Consider the following 22909-nt stretch of genomic DNA (forward strand, 5'->3'; position numbering starts at 1 on the left):
TGTTTCTGTTGAACCACCCAGGTTGGGATCCAGTCGAAAGAAAACAGCCAGGGATAAGGAACACTACTTGTCACGTTGGCCTGATCATTTGGTGACTGTGGGTAAGTTAAGCCCTTGTGTTTCAAAATCTTGGTGAAATGGGAATTAAAGTAATAATCCTGGGAAGCTTGTGAGGAATTGTCGGCTCTGGAATAGTGGTGTTGGGCTTTGGCAAGCAAGGGACTAAGACTTGCAGAGTGTCACTGGCAGGAGCTGAGGGTGGGTAGTTCTCCCCGATCTGGCTGCGTGGTTTGCCCAGAGGTGAGGAGTTCTTTCACAGCTCCAGGCTTTGAGGTGCATGCCCAGAGACCCTTTCCAGCCTGGAGGGTTTCCTGAGTCGCGTAACATTTGCACAGACTTTTAGTAAGTTTAAGCAGTGCTTCTACACCCACTGTCCACAGACGATAGTACCACGCGGTGGCAGGTGCAGCTGTTCCTACGTTACCTTATTTACATCTGAGGAAACTGAATTCCCAAATTCCTTGACTCCCCAAACTCCTCAGAACCACAGCCTTTCCTGGGGTAGGAGAGACAGGTTATCTTGGACGGCGGACACATGGGGGTGAAGGAGAAATGATCGACCAGCCTGCTGCTGCTGCTGCTGCTGGTTTTTGTCTTTAAACCTTTTCTCTCCAGTTCTTGCCCTGGTGTAGCAACTAATTGAAGGGTTACTTTTGATTGGTTATGTAATGTGTAGTGTGGCCTCCCTTTTCCTAGGAGTTGGAGGGGCCCACCTCCTCTAGTTTCCACCCAAGGAGAGTGGACCTGCGGCCCCAACACTTCCAGACTCATCCTGGTATGCCTTTCCCCTCTGTTTCTTCCCTCCTGAGCAAGTGCATGAAAACAAAATTGTTCCAGGCAGGGACCAGCCAGACGAGAGAGCCTGGTAGGGTGTAGATGTAGCCCCACTTAGGAGAATGGGAACTGAATGTGTTTCTAAGGGGATTCTGCCTCCTGCCCCATCCCTCCTCAGTTCCTCTGCCCCCGAGGCCTCACACAGCTGTGGAGAGAAGAGTGGCATCTCTACACTTAAATTTAAATTCTGGGAGGTTGTCTTTCCCATGACCAAGCCCTTTCTTGTTGGGACTTAGAGGAAGTGCACATCCCCAGAGAGCTGTTCCTTCAGCCGACCTGAGGTGGCCCATCTCCACCACCTGCCAAGCCTCAGCAGTGGGTCCTCTAACCCACCTGGCAAACACTGAAGACTATCTGAGCCAGTTGGCTTGGGCCTTGGTATGATCACCTCTTGTCACCGTTGCCCTCCACAGTAGCAGTCAAGAGGTCAGATCCTGGTAGATGGGGATGACAGGGCTTTCAACCTCTTCGTGTTCAGGGCTCCAAGAAGTGCCACCTGCATCCAAAAGTCCAACACAAATTAGTCATGGGCCTAAATGAGGCTGGGACCTGCTGAGAGCCTGAAAGAAACAGGGCAGCAGGAAATGAGGTAACCCCCCAGCCCCCGTAAGCTGGGCCCTGATCCTCCTGGAAGTCCACGATGACATTTACCTCTATGTCAATTCTAAGCAGTGTCCACAGTGAGCCTGTTGGACTCATGACAGACTGGCTCCAGCACTGACCCAGCAGCCCTCATTTGTACATGAGCAATCCACGGGCTCTCTGTGTATTAGCCCGTGTCGCTGAAGTCTATCCACAGGTCCTTTACTTGGTATCTTAGGTGGACATGAGTGTGTACATTATAATGTTGCCTTTGGGTAAAGGTGTACAATCCATGTTATTCACAGATTCTGGTTACCTCTGTTGAAAGGTCTTTATTTGGTATCCTTTAAATTGGACTTAAATGAACCCGTAAGTAACAAAATAGCCTCTGTTGGATGGTCTACAGTCTAAGATGTTCATGGATTGAGCAGACTGCTTCTTCTCTTCCCAGGTGCCATGCCTCACCACCATGCCACTGAAAGTGAGGGAGCCCTGTTGTGCTAAACTACACTTCTAGCTAAGACTTGATGGGGATTGGCTGGGATGAGGAGGGGTAAATGCCCTACCTCTTCTTTCAAGTCCAGGCTTTACTCTCAGCCAAATGAGAGGGTAGGGAGAGGAAGGGTACAGGTGAAAAGTAAGGCTGTGGAGTCTAAAGCTATTTCTGTGCAAGTCTGGTTGCAACTGTTCGGAAGGGGCCCAGAGCTGGAGGGAGCAGGGACGATGAGTGGAATCAGAGGTGTTTTCCAAGGCTGTGGCTTTAGCCACCATTGATTTTGCAGCGAAATTGTGGGCGATGGTGCTGAGAAGGGACTTCAGATCCCTGTTGCTGTGGTTTCCTGAAATAACCTTCCCTCCTAGGGGAATACTCATCCTTCCTCCTCTGTTTCCGGGGGACTGCTGGGGACCTGTTAGGGACTGGGATAGGAGGAGCAGGTGCTGGCCTGCGGGGCTCAAGCCGGCTGTGTGAGGGAGAAGGGTTCATTTACAGCCAGTGGGAAAGATCTCCCAGGGTAGGATCAACAAGAGTGGAGCGACTTCAGCAGGCTCAGGGTGACAGTCTGGGACCTCAGGAGTCACCCTGACTTCAGAGGCCTTAAGGGTTCCTGTTGGCTAGTTTCGGGCTCCCCTCACCTCTGGTCAGGTTTTTTTCTGGAACCACCGAGGCTGACACTGGTGGGTGGCCAGGCTCCAGGCCTGGCTCCCAGGGGAAAGGAGACAAGGCTTCCATGTGGTTTCTGCCCAGCCCGTGCAACCAGAGCTGGGAGCCTTTATTCATTTCAGGAAAAAATTGAGCACAGCAATGAGAGGGGTGTAAAAGTGAGAGGGGAGAGAACAATACTGACATGGGAAGAGCAGGAAGGACAAAGTCTGGTCCCACAGGCAGCCCAACACAAAGCTTAAGGGAGGGGAATCTCCCATCACCAGGCCCCTGAGGCCAAGCACACCAGAGAAAGGGGAACTTGGGACCCCTTGGGACCAGGAACACCAGGATGTGGCACGGAGGTCAACACTGTTGAGCGTGCAGCTAGCACCACAGCAGCCCTGTGCGGCCTGGGGCAGGACCCCTCCAGCCCCACACTCCAGAGGCCCTCCCACCCTTCAGCTGGTTTCTCAGCAGGAACAAGTGGAGATTGCAGCACAGGGTGCTCTGGCACAAAGAATGCAGTCAGTGTGCCAGCCCAGCTTTGCGCCTTCCCGTACTTTGAGGCCAGAGGGTGGGCCTGGGGATGTTACATCAAAGCCAAAAAGCTACTCAGGCAGGGGACCCAGGGTGCACACAGATACATGGGCCTCTGGGCACGCTGCTGACCAGAACTGGACCCTAGCTCGGAGCCAGGAGGTCAAGTCCAAGATGGAAGGAATGGGGCGTGTGCTGGCAGACAGGGTCAGAAATCAGACACAGCCAACCTCTGGGCCCCTTCTGCTCCTTGGAACCCTGGCCCTAGGCTTCATGGTACCTGGGCTGGGGGCTGCTACCCTCCCCACTTGGCCACACCCAGGAAGGATGGGGTCTGGCATGAGGGGAACATGACTGTGTTGAGGCCATGGGAGGGAGAGGACTGGCAGTTAAGGTGGGCAGGAAGGTGCTCTAAACACTGTTTCCCAGTGTTCTGAGCTGGCACTGAGCACAAGGAGCCGGGCTTTGGGGAGCGGTCATCGCCACCCCCGACCCACCTTCATTAAGCAGCTTTCTCTGACCTCACCTTGGGCCCTCCTCAGCCAGCAGCTCCCACCCCTAGGGGCAGAGGAGCCCCCACTGGGTGATGGAAGGCAGTCCTGAGTCAGGAGCCAGACCCCTGTTCCTCACAGGAAGTAGATGAGGTGAAACCAAGGATGGTGACTAAGGCCCCAAAGTCCCTGCCTCTGCCTCCCCAGAAACTGCAGTCAGGCCAGCCCCAGGGAGCAGAGCCTGTGTAAACATGCTCAGGAGGGGAGGAGGGGTTGCTACATATGAGAAAATGTTAAAAATAAATTAAAAAGCACCGCTGTATCCTGTGGTGGCCTCCACAGGCCCAAGGTCTCAGCGAGGAAGGGGGCTCCTGGGGGTTATCAGCTCAGGGTGATCAGCTCCCTCTTGCGGGCAGCAACAGGGGTGGGCCTCATTTCACTCTGTCTCCCCAGAGGGCTCTGGGGAAGGAGCCTGTGGATTGAGCAACTCCCCCCCCCTCCCCGTCTCCCTGACCCTAATCCCCTCTCCCCTCTCTTCTCTCGAGCCCTGGGGTCCACAGGTCCACAGGTCCTGAGTCCCTCCCCTGTTGCTAAGTGGCTTGCAGGAGGCACCCACACATAGACCTAGAAAAGGCCTCATTCATTTTCGGCTGCACGCCTCCCAGAGTGAGCCATCCCTGCCTCTGGTCGATGTGGAAACATGGGGACCACCACCCCACTCCCTAAAAACAGGGATGGGATGGGATGGTGAGTCAGGGGTCATGACGGCCCTTGAATTGGTCTGGCTGGGGACTACAGTCCAGGGGCAGGTTAGGTCCCTCCCCAGGGCCCAGTGACCCCTGAATAACCCAAGGGACTGCCCAGCTGGCCCTCCTGCTGGGCCTGGCTCTGGGCCAGAAGCTGCTGGTGTGGAGAGCTGCCAGCCCCTGGGGCTTCCCCGACAGCACTCGCATCAGCAAAGGCATCCTGTCTCCCTCCCTCCCTCTTTCTCTGCTTCTCAGGCCCCATCCATCTCCCTGGCAGGCTGGGAACTGTGCCATCTCTACTCCACCCCCACTGGTGACCCTGGTGGGTCTCTGGTCGGCAAGGAGCGTGAAGAGGACAAACCTGGGCCAGTTGCCCTCCCCGGGAGAAGCTTCAGCGGCGAGGACGCTGCCCTGGCCCAGCTTGCTCTGGGAAGCCTCAAACTGTTCTGAAAGCATCTCACTGGACTTCTCCCCAGCGCAAACTCTACCTCAGAGATTACAAACTGGCATTCTCTTTCATGTTGGGTTTTTACATTTTCTGAACTGATTGCCAACATTTAAAAATCAGGATATTTCATATAAAAAATTCAGAGTTCTGGCTTCTGGAAAAAAAATCAGACAATCTGGTAATGCAGGGCCCACATTCTGAGAATAGCTGAGCAAGAGTTGCTGCTTGAAAGGGATATGCCCTCTCTCATTTGCCACAGTGCCCACCCAGCCCTGCTGCCCTTTTAATCCCCCGTCTGGCCCCGTGGGCATCTGAGGTTCTGGTCCTCCTTTTTCCAGGGCCTAGCCCCTGGCTGAACCCCAGCCATTTCAGTGCAATGAAACCTTGATGGTCCTCTCATCCTGCTACCCCTTCCATAACCTGAACCCTCTCTACAGCTTTCTGACAAGTAGCCATCCAGACTTTGCTTGGATACTTCCAGCAACAGAGAACTCACTATTCCCCAAGCAGCCCGATTCTAAACTCTCCCCCACATCCTTTTCTCACTTACGCTCCTCATTTCTCAGTCTTTACTCCTCTGTGGTGTCAGCCGCACCCTTGCCCTACCACGTCCTTGTTGTTTGAGCCTCCAGAACCTTCCCCCAACCCTGCCAACTTCCTTCCACCTCTCACTTGCCTGCCAGGTATCTCACACTTGCCAGGCAGACTGTGTAGTCTCCAGCTATTCAGATTCTTCCCTGACAAGCCACATGCAACAAATCTGATCATCACTGGTACCCCCAAACCTAGACAGGTTGCTAAATGAGGGGAGACAGGCACGAGGCACAAGCATCCTGATCTGGTCTTTGTTTTCACAGCAAGGACTGAGGTAATAGAAAGGGGGGAGTAGCAGTGCCTCTCACCCCCACCCTTGGGGACAGGACTGCCAGGGGATAGCCCCGGGCCCAAGTGTCTTACTCTGTCCCCAGCCATGCTTCCTGGACCCACTGGGTCTGCTCAGTCCCTACAGTCATGCTGAGCCCAGGGCAACTCTGGGCCTTTGGCGAGGCTCAGCCCCTCTGCAGGGAGCCCCCTGGGCTTCAGCAACAGGCAGAGCTGGGCTAAGTAAGGAGACTAGGTAGGAGCTGGGCCTGGGATTTCCTCCCCCAGTGGTCTCTCCTGGGCTCTCCTGCAGCCCACACAGCACTGTCCATGGGCCACAAGCGCACAGGGCTGTCCTGGGCCATGGACTCTGCTCTTGGGGCAGATGTGGCCTTGTGCCAAGCTCCTGATATTGGCCACACAGACCTTTCCCAGGATGATTTCTACCCTGCTTCCCGTTCCCTGGCTCAAGATTCTGCCAGGGCAGACAGAACTGGAGGAACACCTCCGTCCCTCCCCCTTCCCCACCCCCATCCTGCCACAGGCTTAGGGGGCTGGGAAATTTCCCACAGGTAGGATGGACTCAAATCCCGGAGGGACACCAGCAGAGCCAGCAACCCCCTCCTTGCTCAGCCTTGTGGCACTTAGATGTCCTAAGCACTGGCCTTCCAGCCACCGGCAGATCCATTAGTTTTGTTTTCCCCAAATCCCTTAAACTTCAGTTACTGGGTTAAAAACTCCAAAGAAAATACTAACTGCTTCTTGGCCCAAAGTTAGGGGGCTTGGCCCAGCGGGAGGGGCAGCAGCTTGGGTGGCTGAGCTGGGACAGGCTCTTCCTGCTGCCTCCCACCCTGCCCGGTCACCAGCCCCTCCCTCCCCACGAATGAGGCTGGTTCTGGCAGATGGATCCCAGCCAGCAGTGGTGAGGCTGGGCACTGCCACGTGCCTCACACCCGAATCTGGTACCCGTTGAGGTCCGGCATGGCTTTGGGCTCAGAAGGCTTCTTCTCGCCCGATGGCCTGCAGGGAAAAGAGAATGGAGAAAGGGTGAGGGGCTTGGCAGGGAGGTGGGGGAGGAGGGAACAAGCAGTGGCTGCTCCTGGTCACTCCCCCTCCCTTCTTCAAGGTGCCCCAAATGCAGCAGTAAAGTCCACGTGGAAGTGTGTTTCTGGAACCCTGTCCTGCCTGTGCTGTCCTGAGTGTGGTCCCTCCACTCTCTTGCAGGCTCTTGCTCTTTGCTGGAGGTCCCCTAGTCCGCGGTTGGCTGTAACAGCTGAACTGTGTGCCTCTCTGCGTGGGGAATCTATTCTCTACAAAAGCTGCCTAGGTCCAAGCGGATGACACTGCATATCAGAGGCCTGCTTGTGCCCCTTAATCATCCCCGAGCTGTGGCTCCTGAATGACAATGATACTAAATCAAGAGCCAGACCCACATGTAGGGGACACACCAGAGGAGGCGGCCTGGTATTTTAATGGGATGTTTCTCGCAGGGGCAAAGTCACCATCAACGTGGCCTGCTAGCCGCAATCTGATGTTAACCTCTCCGAACCACTGGGAGAGTTCCCTGACAGGGGCCCACCCCTCCCACCCTCCCTCCCACACGAGCTATCTTAGACCCTCTGTGTGGGTCCTCTTGCTCTGGCAAGAGCATGGAGTAGCCAGTGGGCCAGTGAGTGGCATTTTCTCCGGGGAAACGGGACAGCACTTCTACCAGGAGGTAGCAACACAAACGCCTAAACCCACCAAGCCTACATCGCCTGCCTCTGGCGGGGGCCAAAAAAGGAAGGGCGGGAAAAGGGTGAGAAAACGTGGGGATCTAGAAGATGAGAGGGAAAAGCCTTCTTCAGGCTCCCCCAGGTCCCTCACCAGCATCCCCCCACCCCCCCAGGCACAACCCCATCCCTCACCGCCTTTCGCTGCGGCTGTTCCTACGGTGGGGGCTGGACTGGCCCCTCTGTGGGGAGGAAACGTCCTTCTTCCGGTCCTTGGTGGGGGAGGGAGGGCCAGTCCCTTTGCCAATCTTGGTGTGGAGGAAGAAACAAAGTCTCACTTAGGGCTTCCCTAGAGCCCCTCCTGCCTTGTCCAAGCCAAAAGCCCTGAGACTGCCCTGTCTGCAGGGTCATCCCGAACCTGTTTCCCAGGAACTAAAGCTGCCGGGCAGAGCTTCCTCTGCAGGACAGCCTGCACTTACGGGCAAGTCACCGAGCTTTGTGCTGTTGTAAGAAGCCCTCAGGAAAAGGGCTATTTACCCATGCCAGACAAACGTGACAGCTGGGGAAGCAGCCTATGTCCGAGCTCTGGGCGGGATCTACCAGCCCCAAGGGGAACATTGGCTATCTCAAGACGAGCAGAAGCTCAGACTGGCGGCTATGTACGATAAAGGAAAAAATGAGAAAAGCGACCGAATCCCCTTTTACACAGCATGGTCAGCTTGACCGGAATTCTCAAAACACAGCGTGGGGGTGCTAGAGGGGGACAAATAACTTGGGGAGTCCTGAGCGCCAAATAGATTGGGAATCACAGTGCTAAAGAATAGGGAACTCTTGGCTTCAACTCTAGGTCCAGCCCGCTTTGAAGCCCAGTACTACTCCAGCAGCAGAAGCCAGGGTGCTGGGCCAACTGGTGATGTGCAGGGGAGGGCCAGCCCCCGAGAGCCAAGCAAGGTCACCACAGCTGGCTTCTACCCTGGGGAAAGGTGTGGTCACCGCACAAGGTCAGGCCTGAGGCCTGGCAAGGCGGGGCCAGCTGAGATCTGACACGCCCTGCCGGGGCACCTGTGACATGCCTGCATTCCCTATTTCTAGACTGAGCTCCTGTCCCACCTCCTCACCACCTGTAAGGAAGCTACTGGGCGACGTGCACTTCAGTTTCGTGCCCTGAAAACAGAGCTCCCACCTGCCACCAGCCGGCCTCCTGGGTTCAATAGTGAACAAGCAATGGGGAGGGGCTGAACCCAGGAGAGCCCAGGCAGGCTCCAGGGGAGGTACCCTGGTCCAGGGGGACCCAAAAAGAGACCACCATCTGTTCACTGTAAGGCTGGGTGGGGGCAAGCTTCTCAGCAGCTTGGCCCACCTGCTGGGGTACTACCCCCCCCCCCCCCCCGTTCATTGCAGGTAGGAAAGAGGGAGAAGGAACAAGCACCCTCATCATCTTCCCATGGCATGACTTCTTCCTTTTTCTGACTTCCTCCCAGTCCTTTATTGAATGTGGGGGTTGGGTACTCAAGAGTCAGGACACAAGACTGATGGAGGCTGCTTGCACCTGGCCCTACTTTCCCTCCCGACAGCCCATGGCTTCCCAGCCAACGGCTCCACGGAGGGTCTTACCCCTGCCCTTCTCCCCAGGTTCTGGACTTGCCCTCTGCCCACAGCCAGCTCACCCGCTGCCTCCTTCCAGGGCCTTCCCCGGCCCGCTGTCAACAACAAGGAGCAACGGTAGCCGGTTCACCCCTATCACGCCCTGGAGCCTCACGCCACCTCTGCTGGGGTGGGGGCCGAGGTGAGGGGATTGGTGGCATTCCCTGGAGAAGCGGCGGTGGCCCTTCCACTCCCACAGCCGGGCGGAGGGTGGGCGCCGGCACTGACCTTGAGCCGCATGTCGCGGGCGTGGCGCTCCAGCTCCTTGCGGAAGTCCTCGCGGCCCAGCCTGTCCACGTCCAGCACGGAGTGCTTCCACTCGATCTGCTCCACGCTGTGCGGGTCGTGGGACACGCACTGGCCCAGCTTCACCTTCTTGAGCACGTGCCAGCAGCGGCCGTAGGCAGCCTCGTAGTCCAGCACGAGCTCGCTGAGCGTGCGGAAGGCCGGCGGCTTGTACATCAGGTCCTCGCGCCGGCTCATGCCCAGCGCCCCGTAGCGGCCGCCGAAGTTCACCCCCAGCACGATGTGGCGGAAGTAGTTCCCTGAGAAGTAGGTCTTGAAGCTGATGGGGAAGCGCTCCAGGGTGGGCATGCTGTTGGTGAGGTAACTGTGCCCGCCAGCCCGGCTAAGGAAACAGCGGCGAGAGGCGCGGGGTCGGCGCACCCCGCGGGGCCCCTCCACCCTGGCTCCTGGGGGACACCCCGTGTCTGGCCCGAATCCACAGCCCGCCCCCGCCCCCTGCACCCCGCCTGGAGCCGAGCATGCAGTAGGTGCCCAAGAAAGTCACCGACTGGGCAAGGCGCCCAGCGATTAGTGGCCGCTGTCATGATGTCACGCGGGGCTCACAAACTATGAATAGCTAACTCCAGACTGCAGGGCTCTCCAGGGTCCCCGTGGCCGAAGGAGGAACGAGAGGGGCCCCCCACCCGCACCCTCCTTCCACCAGTCACACACATTTCCCCTCGCCCGCCCCTACATTCGCTCTCAGACACATTCTCCCGTTTTCTCTGTCACACATACAACCCTCCAGACGCAGACACTTCTCTTTCCGTCGCTGCCCCCACGCCCTGCCAAAGGACACACATACCTACCCACCAAAACCCCCGTCGGCCTGGCCTAGGAGGCCGGCACCGCCCGGACCAGCTGCCCACTCCGACCTCGTACCCCGCCTGCCCTGCCCGTGCAGTCAGTCGCTCCATCCACCTGGATTTCCCACTGAGCACCTTCTGCGCCAGCTCCTCCCTTCCACCGCAGGGCTGTTCCCCTTGTGCCTTGGCCTGCTCCTGTCACACCTCAGGCTTAGCTGTCGTGGCTGACCTCCCCTTCTAATCCAAGTCAGCTCTCCTGTTTCTTTTCTCCGGGACACACCCCCCCCCCCCCCCCACACACTTGGTAATGATTTTGCTTCTTTGTTTGCTTGCTTGTGTTTGTCTCCCCTGCCGGAATGCAAACTTCTGAGAGCTGAGACCTTGTGTGACCATGTTCCCTGATGCCTGTCTGGGGACCAGCACGGAGCCAGGCACCTAACAGTTACTCAATAAACTCTTCTTGAACACATGAGAAGAAGAAGATGAACGGATAAAAGCTTGGAGCAGATACCCCAAACAGACACTGTACCAAGGGTCCTATTCGCAGTGACTTGTTCAGTTGTCCTAACAACTTTGTGAGACAGACACTACCGTCGTGCCCTTTTGCAGAGGGGGCTCCAAGGCTCAGAGACGTTAAGGAACGAGCTTGGGGTCACACGGTGGGAAGCTGCGGAGCTAGGGTTCAAGTCCAGGTCGGCCTGACCCTAAAGTCTATGCTGTCAGTCACTACCGTGCTTCCTGAGCCCAACTCCTTGCAAGTGTCTGAGGACACATAGATGAACAAGGCACAACAGGCTCAGGGAGCAGCGAGGAAGAGACACGGGAACAAACTCAGTATAGCGTCCACCGTGTGCACAACAAACGAGGAGACAGTGGCAGTTCTGTGGGGATGCTGAGGGGCTCCAGTCCAGATGGGAGCTGCTCTTGTCATCTTCCTGTCCAAGAGCCACGAGGTAACCTCTGAGAGGCCTCTGGGACCACATAATCCTGCCTGGACCAGCTTTCCGTGAGCACTGTGGGGAGGAAGCCGTCTCTCTCTGTCTGTCTCCACTTTGGTGTGCGTGGCCCCTGAAGAAGAGGATGTGGGAGCATGACGGAGGCACTGGCAGTGGCCTGAATCAGTTCTTAGGCACATCCCGACAAAGAACGCTTCAGACAGGGCAAAGCTTGTCAGGAGTGAGCTCCTGGGGCCTCTGCGGGAGGGGACTGAGGAGGTGGGCCTGTAGTTCCTTTGTACAATTTAAGGTAGGTATGTCCATGAGGGGTGGGGGGAGTGCCCCCCTCAGATGACAATCCTCCTCAGGGGAGCTGTGTTCCTGGCCTGACCACCGTGTTCTCCTCCTCAATCTGTCCCAGGGAGTGGACCCCTTGTTCTGTTAGGCAGCTTCCCCGCTGCCCTCTCTGTAGCACTAAGCCAGGCACCTACATCGGGGCCCGGGACGGTGGGGAGGCAGACAGAATGTTTAAGAGCGGGTAGGTACTATGGAAAGGGGGGGATGGGAGGGGTGGGCAGAGGTGAATCAACATTAGCCTTGAACTGGTAAGACTGAGTGACTGGGCACATGGGATTCATTATATTGTTCTGTCTGTACAAGCTTAAATTTTTCTGTAATAAAACAAAACAAAAGGCTAGAGCTGAGGCATGGACTCCTAGAACACAGAACTGGCCACGAACACCAGTCTCCCTCCTGCTCTGATCAGGGGGTTGTCTGTCCCACCTAGATACCCGATGACCCAGCTATAGGCCTCAGTTCTGCCCTTTGGATGGGGGTGACCAAGAAACTTTTTTTTTTTTAAGCCAGTTCTATTTCAAAGACCCCATCTAACATCTCTACAAATCAACATGTCCTGCAAATGCCAACATTTGGGCATTCAAATGGCTTCTCCCAGACTGTCTGGTTCTCAGAAATGGCACAAGAGCCTTTGTGAGACAGTGTGCCTTGATTTGGGGTTCAGAGAACACAGTAATGGTGTCCAGAGGACTCAGAAAAGAGCTGCCCGGTGGGCCTGGAAAGTTAGCAACTGAGTCGTTGGGGACTGAGCTCCCCCTCGAGCTCCTTCACTTTGGGACCAAGTTCATGACTGCTGGGAGGGCTCTGAAGCTCATCCAGCCCTCCTCTTCCAGAGGAGGAAGCTGAGGCTCAGAAGGGCTAAGCCCACCTGCCCCTAGTCTCCAAGGGCCAAGGAAGGATACATTCCCAGGATCACGGCTTCCAGGCATTTGATTGGCAGAGCCTCTTTGGTCATCTCCTTGGCCAGGTCCATCAGCCTGCGGGGAGGGAGGCAGAACACTGAGGACAGATTCTCCAGTCTGGCAGGGGGTGGTCAGAAGGAGGAAGCAAGTCTAGAAGTGCGACAGGACTGACAGCTCCCTCCCTTCCAGCTCGGGCCCAGCACCTGCCCACCCCTCCAAGTCTGTCCTGAGCCTAGAAGGGGAGAAAAGAGGCAGCCACTGAAAATAAAGAAGGAGTCCCCTTCCTTCTCTCCTCCCCTCCCCTCCTTTCACTTCCTTCTCCCACCCCAGACTCCGGCTCCAAAGACTTCTGGGAGAGGGGAGCATGAATGGGGGTTGTGCCTTGGTAGGCAGATCGTTGACACCCACCAGGCTGGGAGCCTTCTATGAAGACGGTGTTGCAGGGGCCGGTGGGAAAGCATACCAAGGATGCTGGGGACGTTGGCATTGCTCTCGTCCCTTCCGGAGCACAGTGAACACCCCTGACTCAACCATGGCTTCTCCAAAGAGCTTGTAATTGATTACAACTGCTCCCCCACAGCTGGCCAGCTGCCCAGGGCAGAGACACAGGATCTCAGGCAGTTAACTGCCCAGCGACTCCCTGGTCTGCTCCTGAACTTGCAATTCAGGCCACTTCAAGACAGCCTATCCCTGAGGCTGTTTCCTTCCTCCTCGCCAAATGCTGCTCTCAGGCCTGGGAATGCAGCCCGGCCACTGACTTTGCTCAGGAGGGTGTTGGATTCCTACATCCCACCATCCCACCGAGGCTGGAGCTGGGCTCCCAGCACACGGCAACCACGGGACAACAAGAGCAAAGCTTCTGTGTTAGGGAGGCTGGATTCTACCCAGGGGTTTGGAGAGGGGGTAACGAAACAGCTTAGCAAACAAACCATTTTAAGTAGTTTTCGTAAGAAAGCAAACATGGACAGACTATATATGAAGATGTAAAATTCAAGTTAATTTCTGAAACACAGGATTTTAAGCCTGCAGGCAGCTTTCGACTGAGCCCCCAGACCCAGCTGTGGCGATCACTCTTCACTCTGCTCTGCCCTTAGGGCTTCTCTGGGGTGAAACCAGCTAGAGGTCTGCATGGGGTGAAGGAAGGGCAACAGAGAGATGCAAGCTTCTCTCCCAGGGGTCCCTGCTTCTCAGACCCTGGGCCTTGTACTAAATGACTAGGATGGAGTCCAGCAAGGCAAGTGGGGCAACATACAGGTGCCCTGCAACGGGGAGGATGCAGGCAGTTGCAGAGAAAGGAGAGAACGGGAGGGCTGGCTCTCTCCTGTCAGGCTCAATTCTTATTAAAGAAAAAAAAAAAAAAGGCAGCTCACGTATGGACATCTACCTGGGACCACCCTCTGTCATCACCAAGGAAAACTGGGGGGGGGGGCTGCCCATCACCCCACATAGCTCAGCACAGATGTTGGGGTTTCCATCAAGGAGGCCCTGGATATTCATCTCGGCCAGAGGGTCCCCCTGTACGACAACCTTAGAGCCCCACAGTGGTACTTGCCCCTACTGGCTGGCTCTCCTGGGAAGTGTCCCTCCCTGCCTCATAAGCTTCCGCCCAGAGGCTCTCCCCAGGGGCTCCAGCCCACCTGGGGGCACTATTAGCCTGGATGCAGAGGGGCAGGGTGTTCCCCAAACTTACCCTGTCAGAGGTCTGCTCTTCTTAATTTCAAAGAACTGTGTCCCTGTGTGATTGTACCTGCAGGTGCCAGTTAAGGGCTTCCTAGCTTGTTCTGGAAGAGCTGTGCCCTTCTGTCCCCACCCATCCCCAAGTTCTGGGGCCCGGCACTCCTGGGGTGCAGGCTGGGTAAGAACCCCACAAAGTGCTTCCACAAGGTACCCTGGAGGATGCTGAAGACTGGAACATCTGAGAGCAGAGGAGAGCACCTGAGGGGAGACTGAGCAGTGGACAGCCCTCTGCAGCACACTCCCATTTTCCAACCAGCCGAGAAGTAGCGTGAACAGAGACCGGGCTGGAGCAGGGGTCCAACGCAACCAAAGTGCTGGGCGGTGCTCCTGAGCCAAAGGCATCCCCTCTTTGGGCCACAGCTTCCCCACTGGGAAATGGAAGGACCGGACCCAATTTCCATTAACGAGCTTGTCTTTTCTCCTGCTCAGGACCCATGCCTGGTCCTTCCATCCCTGTCACATGTGCAGCTTGAAGGGCCTAGGGAGAGGACTCAGGACACACAGCTCTGAGCAGGCACAGGGGGATGGAGAGGCCCAGAGCAGGGACCCCGGGGAACCAGGCTCAGAGGGGCCAGGTCTTTCCATGCTAGGCAGCTGGCCTCCTACCAGGGGAGAGAAAGGCAAAGAACTAGGAGAATGTTCCAAGATGTGGAAGGTACCTCCTGGAGTGTCAAATCCTTGTTCTCCTCCATCTGCCCCCCACTTATTGCTTATGAAACAGCTTTTAAACAGCCCCGCGGGAGCTGCTCCTTTCTCCTACTGGGTCTGGATGGACAGCAGAGGAGGGTCTGTGCTGGCGGCCCGAGACATGGCCATCCCACCAGCGGGTCGCTCAGAAGACATTGCCCTGTCATGCAGAGGAGGAGGAGTGGGGGTGGGGGGTGGGTAGGGAGGCCCGAGTGGGTCTGGCATTCATCAGATAAAACCCTCCAGCAGTCAGGCTGTGCTGGCACCATGAGATGGACACAGAGGTCACCTGTGAGTGGCACTCTTGGGAGCTGTGGGATCCGGCTGCTCTGCTGATGCCTCTCCAGCCCTGTCTGAAAAAAGCCCCACTTGGGTGTTTGGACCAGCATGCCAGCCAGATGGTGGCCATGACCCTGAACCAGGGAGGATACTGCAGCTCCCTGATGTAGCGCTGCACAGCTTCCAGGCGCTCAGGGACGGGCGTGGAGGGCTGGAACGTAGGCACACTCGGTATGGGAATCTAGGGACCGAGAAAGAGCGCTGGTCATTACAGGGAGGCTCACCCCGGAGCTTCCAGCCACCCGACACCCAGGATTAGCCCCCAGAGAAGCCACCACCCAGAGATGGCCTCCCCCTTCCGTCCTATCCCGAGCCTCTGTCCTTGGCAACTCCTGCCAGAGACTCCGGTCAGGCCCCCACCATGGCCATTTCTCTCCTTCCTGGCACTTGACAGCATTCCTCATTTGGAGCTTCTGTCCAGGTTTGAATTTTATGCTTCTGTAATAATTTTAGAAAAACATAGGTTGCCTCACCAGCTGTTTTGAATTGTAACAACTTCAAGTTGTTAACAATTTGAATTCATCAACTTCAAGGCTTAACAAGAATGTCAATATTGGGGTTAAGTTCATTTGCATTCGGGATTTGCTCTGGCTCAAGTGCTGGATCAAAACTAATTTACCTGGTGTCCCCTTCCCTCCCTGCCCTGCCTGGGCTGGGGTGCCCCTCCCGTGGGGGGGGGGTGAGTGTGCCCCAGGATCACAGCACATGGGAAGGCACAGGCCCTCCAGCTGCGAGCTGGGCTGCTGAGGAGGTCAGCGCTGCCCGGCGGGAGGGACATGTTTCGGGACAGGTCTTGCCATGGATCTGCTTGCCATGGCCTGGCTGCTTTGGCCATGTTCCCCCTTCCACACCCTGTTTCCTGCCAGCTCCACGTCTGCAAGCAACACGAGCAACCAGGTAACTGGGCTCTCCTCCTCACCAGAAGTGACTTTCCAGTGCCCGGCCCAGGAAGCGGGGAGATGGGGGGGGGGGGTGCCAGGCAGGCACCTCCTGATGGCCAGAACCCGTGGGCTGCCCGGCTGCCAGGACTCAGGTCAGGAGCCGCAGACCCGCAGCCAGGCAGTCTCCAGGAAAGAGGCACTGCACAGCTGTGTGCCCCAGGCCACAGGCCCCCTTCTCAGGCCCGGGGAGCCTGCAGTTTGGCCGCATCAAGCCAGTGAGGCTGAGGTGGCCCAGAAAGGCACCAGCTGGGGGCCCTCTGGGGCTACAGAACTCCTCCAGGCGGAAGCAGCAGACTTCCAGGAACAAGGCCCACCTGTCGGGGCTCCCCCTTGGCCACCAGGATATCCTGCTGGGAGGTGGCCTCAGGCTCCTCACAGAGAGGTCTCTCTCGCTCCCCCTGAGGCCTCCACCCAGCCGCCCCCTCAGTTCACATGGAGCCCACCCGGCAGGCTGGGGCCGCTGAGGGTGTCAGTTTGCATGGATAGGGGTTATGTGTGAGGGAAAGGGCAAAGCAGGCGCCCTGTGTGAACTTGGGGCAGGGCTGGGGTAGGGGAGGTTCTCCCTGTAGTGAGAAGCTGAGCCCACAGGGCACAGCCTTTAAAACGACGGGGCTACAATGTCTGGGGCCCTCATGTGGAGGGAGGCGACACACCAGTGACCACTGCACACTCACGTCTGGGGTGCCGCTGATGACTGGGACACAGGACAAGCTATGACAGACCCCTACTGGCTCTAAAGGGTAAAGATGCAGGAGGGAAGGCCCGGCTGGGCGTGTCCGGAGCACAGTTCTGCATGAACTTCCTGTCCCTTCCTTGCCAGTCCCCTTCTTCCTGTCTGGGCAGTCCCGAGCAGCTGACCCCTCTCTCTGGAGGAAGCTATTTCCCCTTTTCACATTACACTGCTGCCCAAACCGATGCCACCGCTTACAGTCGCCAGGGGGATAAAAGCCCCAGGACGGAGCGGCGGTGGGGGGGGGGGCTCTCCCTCTTCCTGACCACTCTGCCAGATGAGCTCCAGAACTCTCTGAGGGCTAGCCCAGCCTCCCCCTGTGTCAGCATATGGGTTAGTGGGGAGGTGGAAGAGGAACTGGAAAAATTCCTTCACACTGTGCTGTGAACAGCATGGCGCCTGACCTCCTCAGGTGGAAGGTCCCTGAGAGGCAAACAGGTCATCCCCTTCTCAAGTGAGGCCTTCTGGGGACTTGCAGGAGCTCTGGATAGAGACGGAAAATACGCCCTCCCTTGGGACACTCCAAACAAGGAGGGAGCTACGTTCACCAGAGCCGGCCCTGGGTCAGGGTATCACCTGCCATCCTGACGGAGAACCTAGGGACTTGTCACTCTGGGACAAGGAAATGACTCCAAGAGAGGCAAAGAAAAAGACGTGGGATTCACAAGCAGGGCCTCAAAGGCTGCCACCACCAAGGCATAGCTGGAAGGAGCCGTCTGGCCAGCTGCATGACTCACGTTACCTTGTGTGCATCAGTGCAAGACCCCATCCTTCTGAATGTTCACGCACACACTCATTCGCTCAAAACGAATAAGCAGGATTCTGTACATCCAAACGGCCAGGTCCACTTTAGGACTGGGAGCCCGGATTTGCCCCCCCCCCCGACCCCCACCTACAAACCGGGAGCCAGGAGGGGTCAAGGGGTGGGGTTAAGTGGGCTACGTGGCAGTGAGTGAGATCTACTACCCAGATCTCTCCGGGGACAACTCCTTCCCCACTACCAAGGCCACGGATTATCCCTAAAGTCCTGGATTCTATAAGACAGTCTTTCTGGTGGAGGCCGTGTCAGCCCTGCGCAATGAGAATGCTTGGGGGAGGTGCAACAGCCCGCAGATGGATGTGGGGGCAAGAGGCAGGACAGCCTGGAGGTCGATAGAGCCGGCTCTGGAACCAGACCATCACTATCCAAATCCCAGCTCTGCCATCCGCTGTCTGGCATCTAGTTCCGTAACATCCCTCTGTGCCTCAGACGCCTCGTTTGTGAAATGGGCAGCATAAGAGAAACAATTTCATAGCATAAATGAGATGCTATGTGCTGAGGCCTTAGAACAGGGGCTGGCGCGCAGTGAAGGCTCAATTCCTGCTCGGTGTCGTTACAGTGTGTGCCAAAGCGATTGGTCAGCACAGGCCGAGGCCGCCGGCAGGGTTACCTTTTTGGAGGAGGTGTCCAAATTCCCATTCTGCAGGAGCTCCGTGGCCAGAGCCACAGTCAGAAGACCTTCAGCAGCTGGGTCTGGGATGAGTGGCCACTGAGCTTTTAAAGGTGGTGACAGCTTGGAACATCAAGGAGAGATTCTTATGAAAGAACACAAACTATTCCTGGACCTGAGATCCTTTTAGAAATGGCTGTCCTTCAACAAACTGTATCATCCTCTTAAAGGATGTTCCCCTAAAGCACCTGTGGGGTGACCACTGCACCCTCAGTCCTTGCTCCATTGGCTGGGTACACATGACATGCTCACCTGTTTCACGTGCCTGGCTTCATCAACTCCTCCCCAAGTCCCTCAGACACCGGTATTGCTATTATCACCATTTTACAGCCGAGGACACTGAGGCACAAGGAGGTCACATGCCTTCCTCACAAAAACAGCTATGCGAGAACTAGGATTTGAATGTGTTGGATTTTTCTGCCAAGCTCTTTTTATCACACGACACTGCAGGGCTCCCAGACTGAACTGCCCGCAGGGGCAGAGGCAGGGGCAAGCAGCACACAGGGGAAGGCAGGCGGCGAGGCGGTGGTGGGGACTGTGGCCAATTGGAGGAGGGGGGACCCCTCCTCAGCTCCAGCTGCCAGCTGCTATGTGGGATCATAGATTCTGTTCCCAGATCTTCTCATTTTCTGAAAAGATGCCCAAAATCTGGATCTTTATGTGAAATCTCCCAATTATACATTTTGGCTCGAGTGATCTTTTAAAACATGACGCTCTCCCAACAAAACAGCTCTTGGGCCCACCATGATGTGACCTTTGCGGAGAATGCCAAGGGCATGGCCACGCGGGGAGGGGCCACCCTAGTGGTCGTCCTGTCTGCCGCTGACACTCTGGGATCCAGCCACCGGTGCCTCCCAGACTCCACTTTTCTACTCTGGGCTGAGGTCCAAAAGGAACCTCGTACAGACATGTAGGTCCTCTGCCTGTGACATCAGTCCCGTGGTTTGACGGTCAGTTTAGAATTTTTCCAGTCTGCTCTCAAGACTCCTTCCACTCCCACCACACTCCTGTCAGTCTTGGCATCTCCAAACCCCCACCACCCAGATACTGGCTTCATTTCTTCATGGGTGTCTTTCCTATATGTGATGGCTAAAGATGACAAGAGGACATTACAGACCGGTGGCTCATGAATCCGTTGACTTATTTTAGTCTTCAGGAGTGGTAACAGTTTTGCAGGGAACCCTTCACACTCTTGCACAGCCCGATTTAAATATAAGCAAGGTGGCGGGAGAGCTGTCTGCTAATCACCAGCTTGCTGCTGTGGGAGAGGCGTGTGGCTCTGGCCCTAGGGCTACAGATGCCGAGTGAAGTCTAGCCTCCCGGCTTCCTGAGGAAAGATTTGAAAAAAGAGGGAATGGACATCCAGTAACAACTACTGGCTTGAGACTTTACCGTTGGTGAAATGCTTTAACGCATAGTCTCTCATTTAACTTGGACCACAATCCCCTCCATTGCACAGATGAGAAAACTGGCTCCAATGGGCTGAGGGCCTGCTTGAGTTCACACAGACAGGTGGGCGATCAAAACCAACATCCATATTCTTTGGCATGGTGCTTCCTTTCCAGGAATTTATCCCAAGGAAATAACCAAGGATGGACCCCCAAATTTATGTTTTAGAATTTTCACCGCAGTGTTCATCTTAAGAATAAAATATTAGACACCATGTCCAATCATGGGGGACTAGCTCAATAAATTTCAAGTTTATACATAGGACAATTACATAGCCATCTTATTTCCCTTGGAAATACTGGGTTGTTGTTCAGCCTTCAACCTCTGAATTCTCTTTTCCAAGAAGACAATTTCTGATGGCTCTGCCGATAACTTGGTAGAAATGAAACAAAACAGGCCATCTCCATGTCTACTCCACATTAACTGCCACTCTCCCGAGCCCCCTTACTTTCCAACTGAGCCGGCAAGACTAAGCGCTGGGCTCTGACCTTTGCCCAAAGGGCTTTTCTTTGGACATTTCAGGTCTCTGCACCTGAGAGTGTTTCTTTAGTCTTAACCGTAATATTATAAGACCAAAAATCGTGCGCCTGAAAGTCTCAAGCACTCTTTCATTCGGCAAACACACGCAAGTGCCCGTGTTGTGCCAGCCACACAGAAAGCCCTGGAAAGACAAAGATGAATGAGACACAGCCTCAGTCTTCATGGGTGATGCAACTGAAGGGCAGCCATCATGGAGCCAGCCCTCCACCGAAAGGTTACCTCACTTCACTCGTTTCCACAGACCTTTTTCTAACTGCCCTGAATCTAGCGTCCAGCAGAGCAGAGGGCATGGAACTTCAAAACCTGAGGCTGAGTCCTGGCTCTGCCACTTACTAGCTGTGGGATCCTGAGTTTTCAGTTTTTCCGTCTGTAAAATGGGGCCCCAAACCACACTTGTTTCACAAGGCTGTTGGAGAACTCAGTGGGATAGGGCATGAAAATATTTTCTCAACATCTGAAGCCCTGTGTCCTCCTAGTCATTTATTACGTGCCTGCCCACAGTTCACCGGCTTAGCAAATAAGATGTAAAGCCACATTAGTGTACTTGTTAATCTGCTGCCCTGCCCACAAAACATGGGTATTTAAAAAGGGATGGAAGAGGCGCCTGGGTGGCTCAGTCGGTTAAGTGTCTGACTCTGGATTTTGGCTCAGGTCATGATCTCACAGTTTGTGAGATCGAGCCCTGTATCATCTCTGCACTGACAGCATGGAGGCTGCTTGGGATTCTCTCTCTCCCTCTCTCTATGCCCGGCCCCCCTTGCTCATGCTCTCTCAATAAATAACTACTTTTTAAAAGTAAAAAAAAAAAAAAAAAAAAAAAAAAAAAAAAAAAAAAAGGGATGGAAGAAAGCCTCCTGGAAACAGGGCATGTGGATCTCACAGAACCTCAAAGGCAGTTGAGAGAAAGTTCTTCTGGACAGGCACAACCTATCTGTATTTTTAAAGTGCTACTATGCCAGTGGTCCCCTACCCCACCAAGGAAAAGTGTGATTTGGCTCTCTCAGCCCCAACATCGCTAAAACCCGATATACCACTCCCCCCAACACACGTACACGATGCTTACCTTGGGCAGGTCTGTGGCCCCTCGGATCCGCTGGGCCACCTTCTCTCCATCGGGGTGGATCTTGGCCACGTGCTTCCACATCCTTTCCCAGGTGGCTTCGTCCACAGGCAGCCCACCCCGGTTGACAAAGAAGGGGACGCCTCCGTCTCGCAGGTCCTCTTCCCCTTCCTCCTCTGGCTCATCATCTCTCTGGGCTGAGGCCCCTTCACTGGTCTCCAGGCGTCTGACCCCAGAGGGGGCTGCAGCGGCAGTGGGGGCAGCACCGCTGCTGCCACCCCCGACCACCTTCTTCCCCCCTGGCATCCCCGAATCCTTGATGGGGGTAGGAGTATGTATCAGGAGGCAGGAAAAAATAGGTGGCTCACAGGAGGCCTCCCACACACCAGCTGCAGAGATAACACATGGCCAAACAGAGGGCAAGGCGCCTTTAAGAAACCAGGGCGTGGCTCCTGTACAATAAAATACTACTCAATAAGAAAAAAAAAATCAGTGCCTCAACGTGAAGTAGGGGGTAGAGAGGTGGCGGTCCGGGGTCAGCCTTAAAGGCTTTGTTCTTTTTGTAAAACGGGATAAAGAGAACACACCCCAACTTGGCAGCCATCACAAAGCTCCCCCATTTGACAGCGAGAACAATGACGGGCAGCAGTCTGGGCTTGCAGAGTAAAGTCGGAGGGAAACTGAGGCCAGACAGCTCACACCTGCGGCCACAGAGGGTCAAGGCACCGGGTCCAGGCCAACCGGGTGCCCCAAGTCGTAGTTTTGGAGAACAATTTCGTCTCCAAAATCTCGCACGCTCACAGCAGCGCGCGCTCCGGGGGGTACCGAGAGGACTCCGCGCCGCATCAGCTCGGAGCCGGGACCCCCGGACAAGAGGGTGACGAGGGGGCGCGATTTCTCTGACGCGACGAGCCTGGGAGCCAAGACTCACAGCTGGCTGGGCGCGGGGAGGGGGCGCACGCCGACGCGCTCATTCCACGCCCGCGGCCAACTCCCCGCACAAAGTGGGCTTTGTCTCGGCCCCCGTCCCCTCGCCCCCGGGAAGCAGCAGCTCAGCTCCCAGAAGGGGGAAGGGCGCGGCGGGGGGCGCCAAGGCCCAGCCGGTCCCGAGCCGGGCGGGTCTCAGCGGGCGGACAGCGGGCACCCGGCGCCGCGCAGCGCCAGCCGAGCCATCGCGGGGCGCGGGTCCCGCTCCGGGGCCGGGGGCTCAGCGGGGCCGACTCGGGCGGCGCGCAGGGGCCAGGCTGAGGTCACCGAGCGGCGGGCTCCGGCCGCGCGGTCGCAGCCTCCGAGTGGCTGCGGCATGGGCGGTGGCGCGGCCGGGCCGGGCGAAGGATGCTCCGCGGCGGTCCTCTCGCGCTCCGGCTGCCCGGGCTGAGTGGGAGGAGGAAGGACCGCCGGACGGGGAGGGAGAGCTCGGAGGCTCGCGCGGCCACAGCCCGCGGAGGGAGCTGGAGGCGAGTGACAAAGCCTCGGCAAGCGCGGGCTGCGCTAGTCCCGCCGAGCGGGAGGTCCACGCTGAGCTGCTCCGCGAGGCTCAGGCCACCGCCTCCGCCGCCCCAGGGCCCAGCTGCCGCCAGCCGCGCGCGTCC

General features: G+C 56.5%; 1 protein-coding gene across 6 annotated transcripts; it reads right to left on the reverse strand.

The window, feature by feature from the left end:
* Nucleotides 1–2706: 2706 nt before the first annotated feature.
* Nucleotides 2707–22909, reverse strand: VASH1 (vasohibin 1). 6 transcript variants are annotated; one of them, XM_047080308.1, is made up of 8 exons: nt 21321–22909; nt 18209–18331; nt 15200–15288; nt 14035–14094; nt 12345–12419; nt 9288–9678; nt 7611–7723; nt 2707–6723 (listed from the first exon to the last, which is right to left on the reverse strand). In XM_047080308.1, exons 1-8 carry the CDS (start codon nt 21621–21623, stop codon nt 6651–6653), a joined length of 1227 nt encoding a protein of 408 aa, XP_046936264.1. In that variant the 5' UTR covers nt 21624–22909; the 3' UTR covers nt 2707–6650. The 6 variants fall into 6 exon arrangements, with proteins under 6 accessions (XP_046936264.1, XP_046936266.1, XP_046936267.1 ...); XM_047080310.1 differs by having other exon boundaries at nt 14035–14091; nt 21321–22907; XM_047080311.1 differs by having other exon boundaries at nt 9288–9669; nt 21321–22906.

The sequence above is a fragment of the Lynx rufus genome, unplaced genomic scaffold (assembly GCF_022079265.1).
Source record: "Lynx rufus isolate CCGP_SWC_20201006 ecotype Redwood Valley unplaced genomic scaffold, mLynRuf1.p SCAF_17, whole genome shotgun sequence".
Lineage (NCBI taxonomy): Eukaryota > Metazoa > Chordata > Mammalia > Carnivora > Felidae > Lynx > Lynx rufus.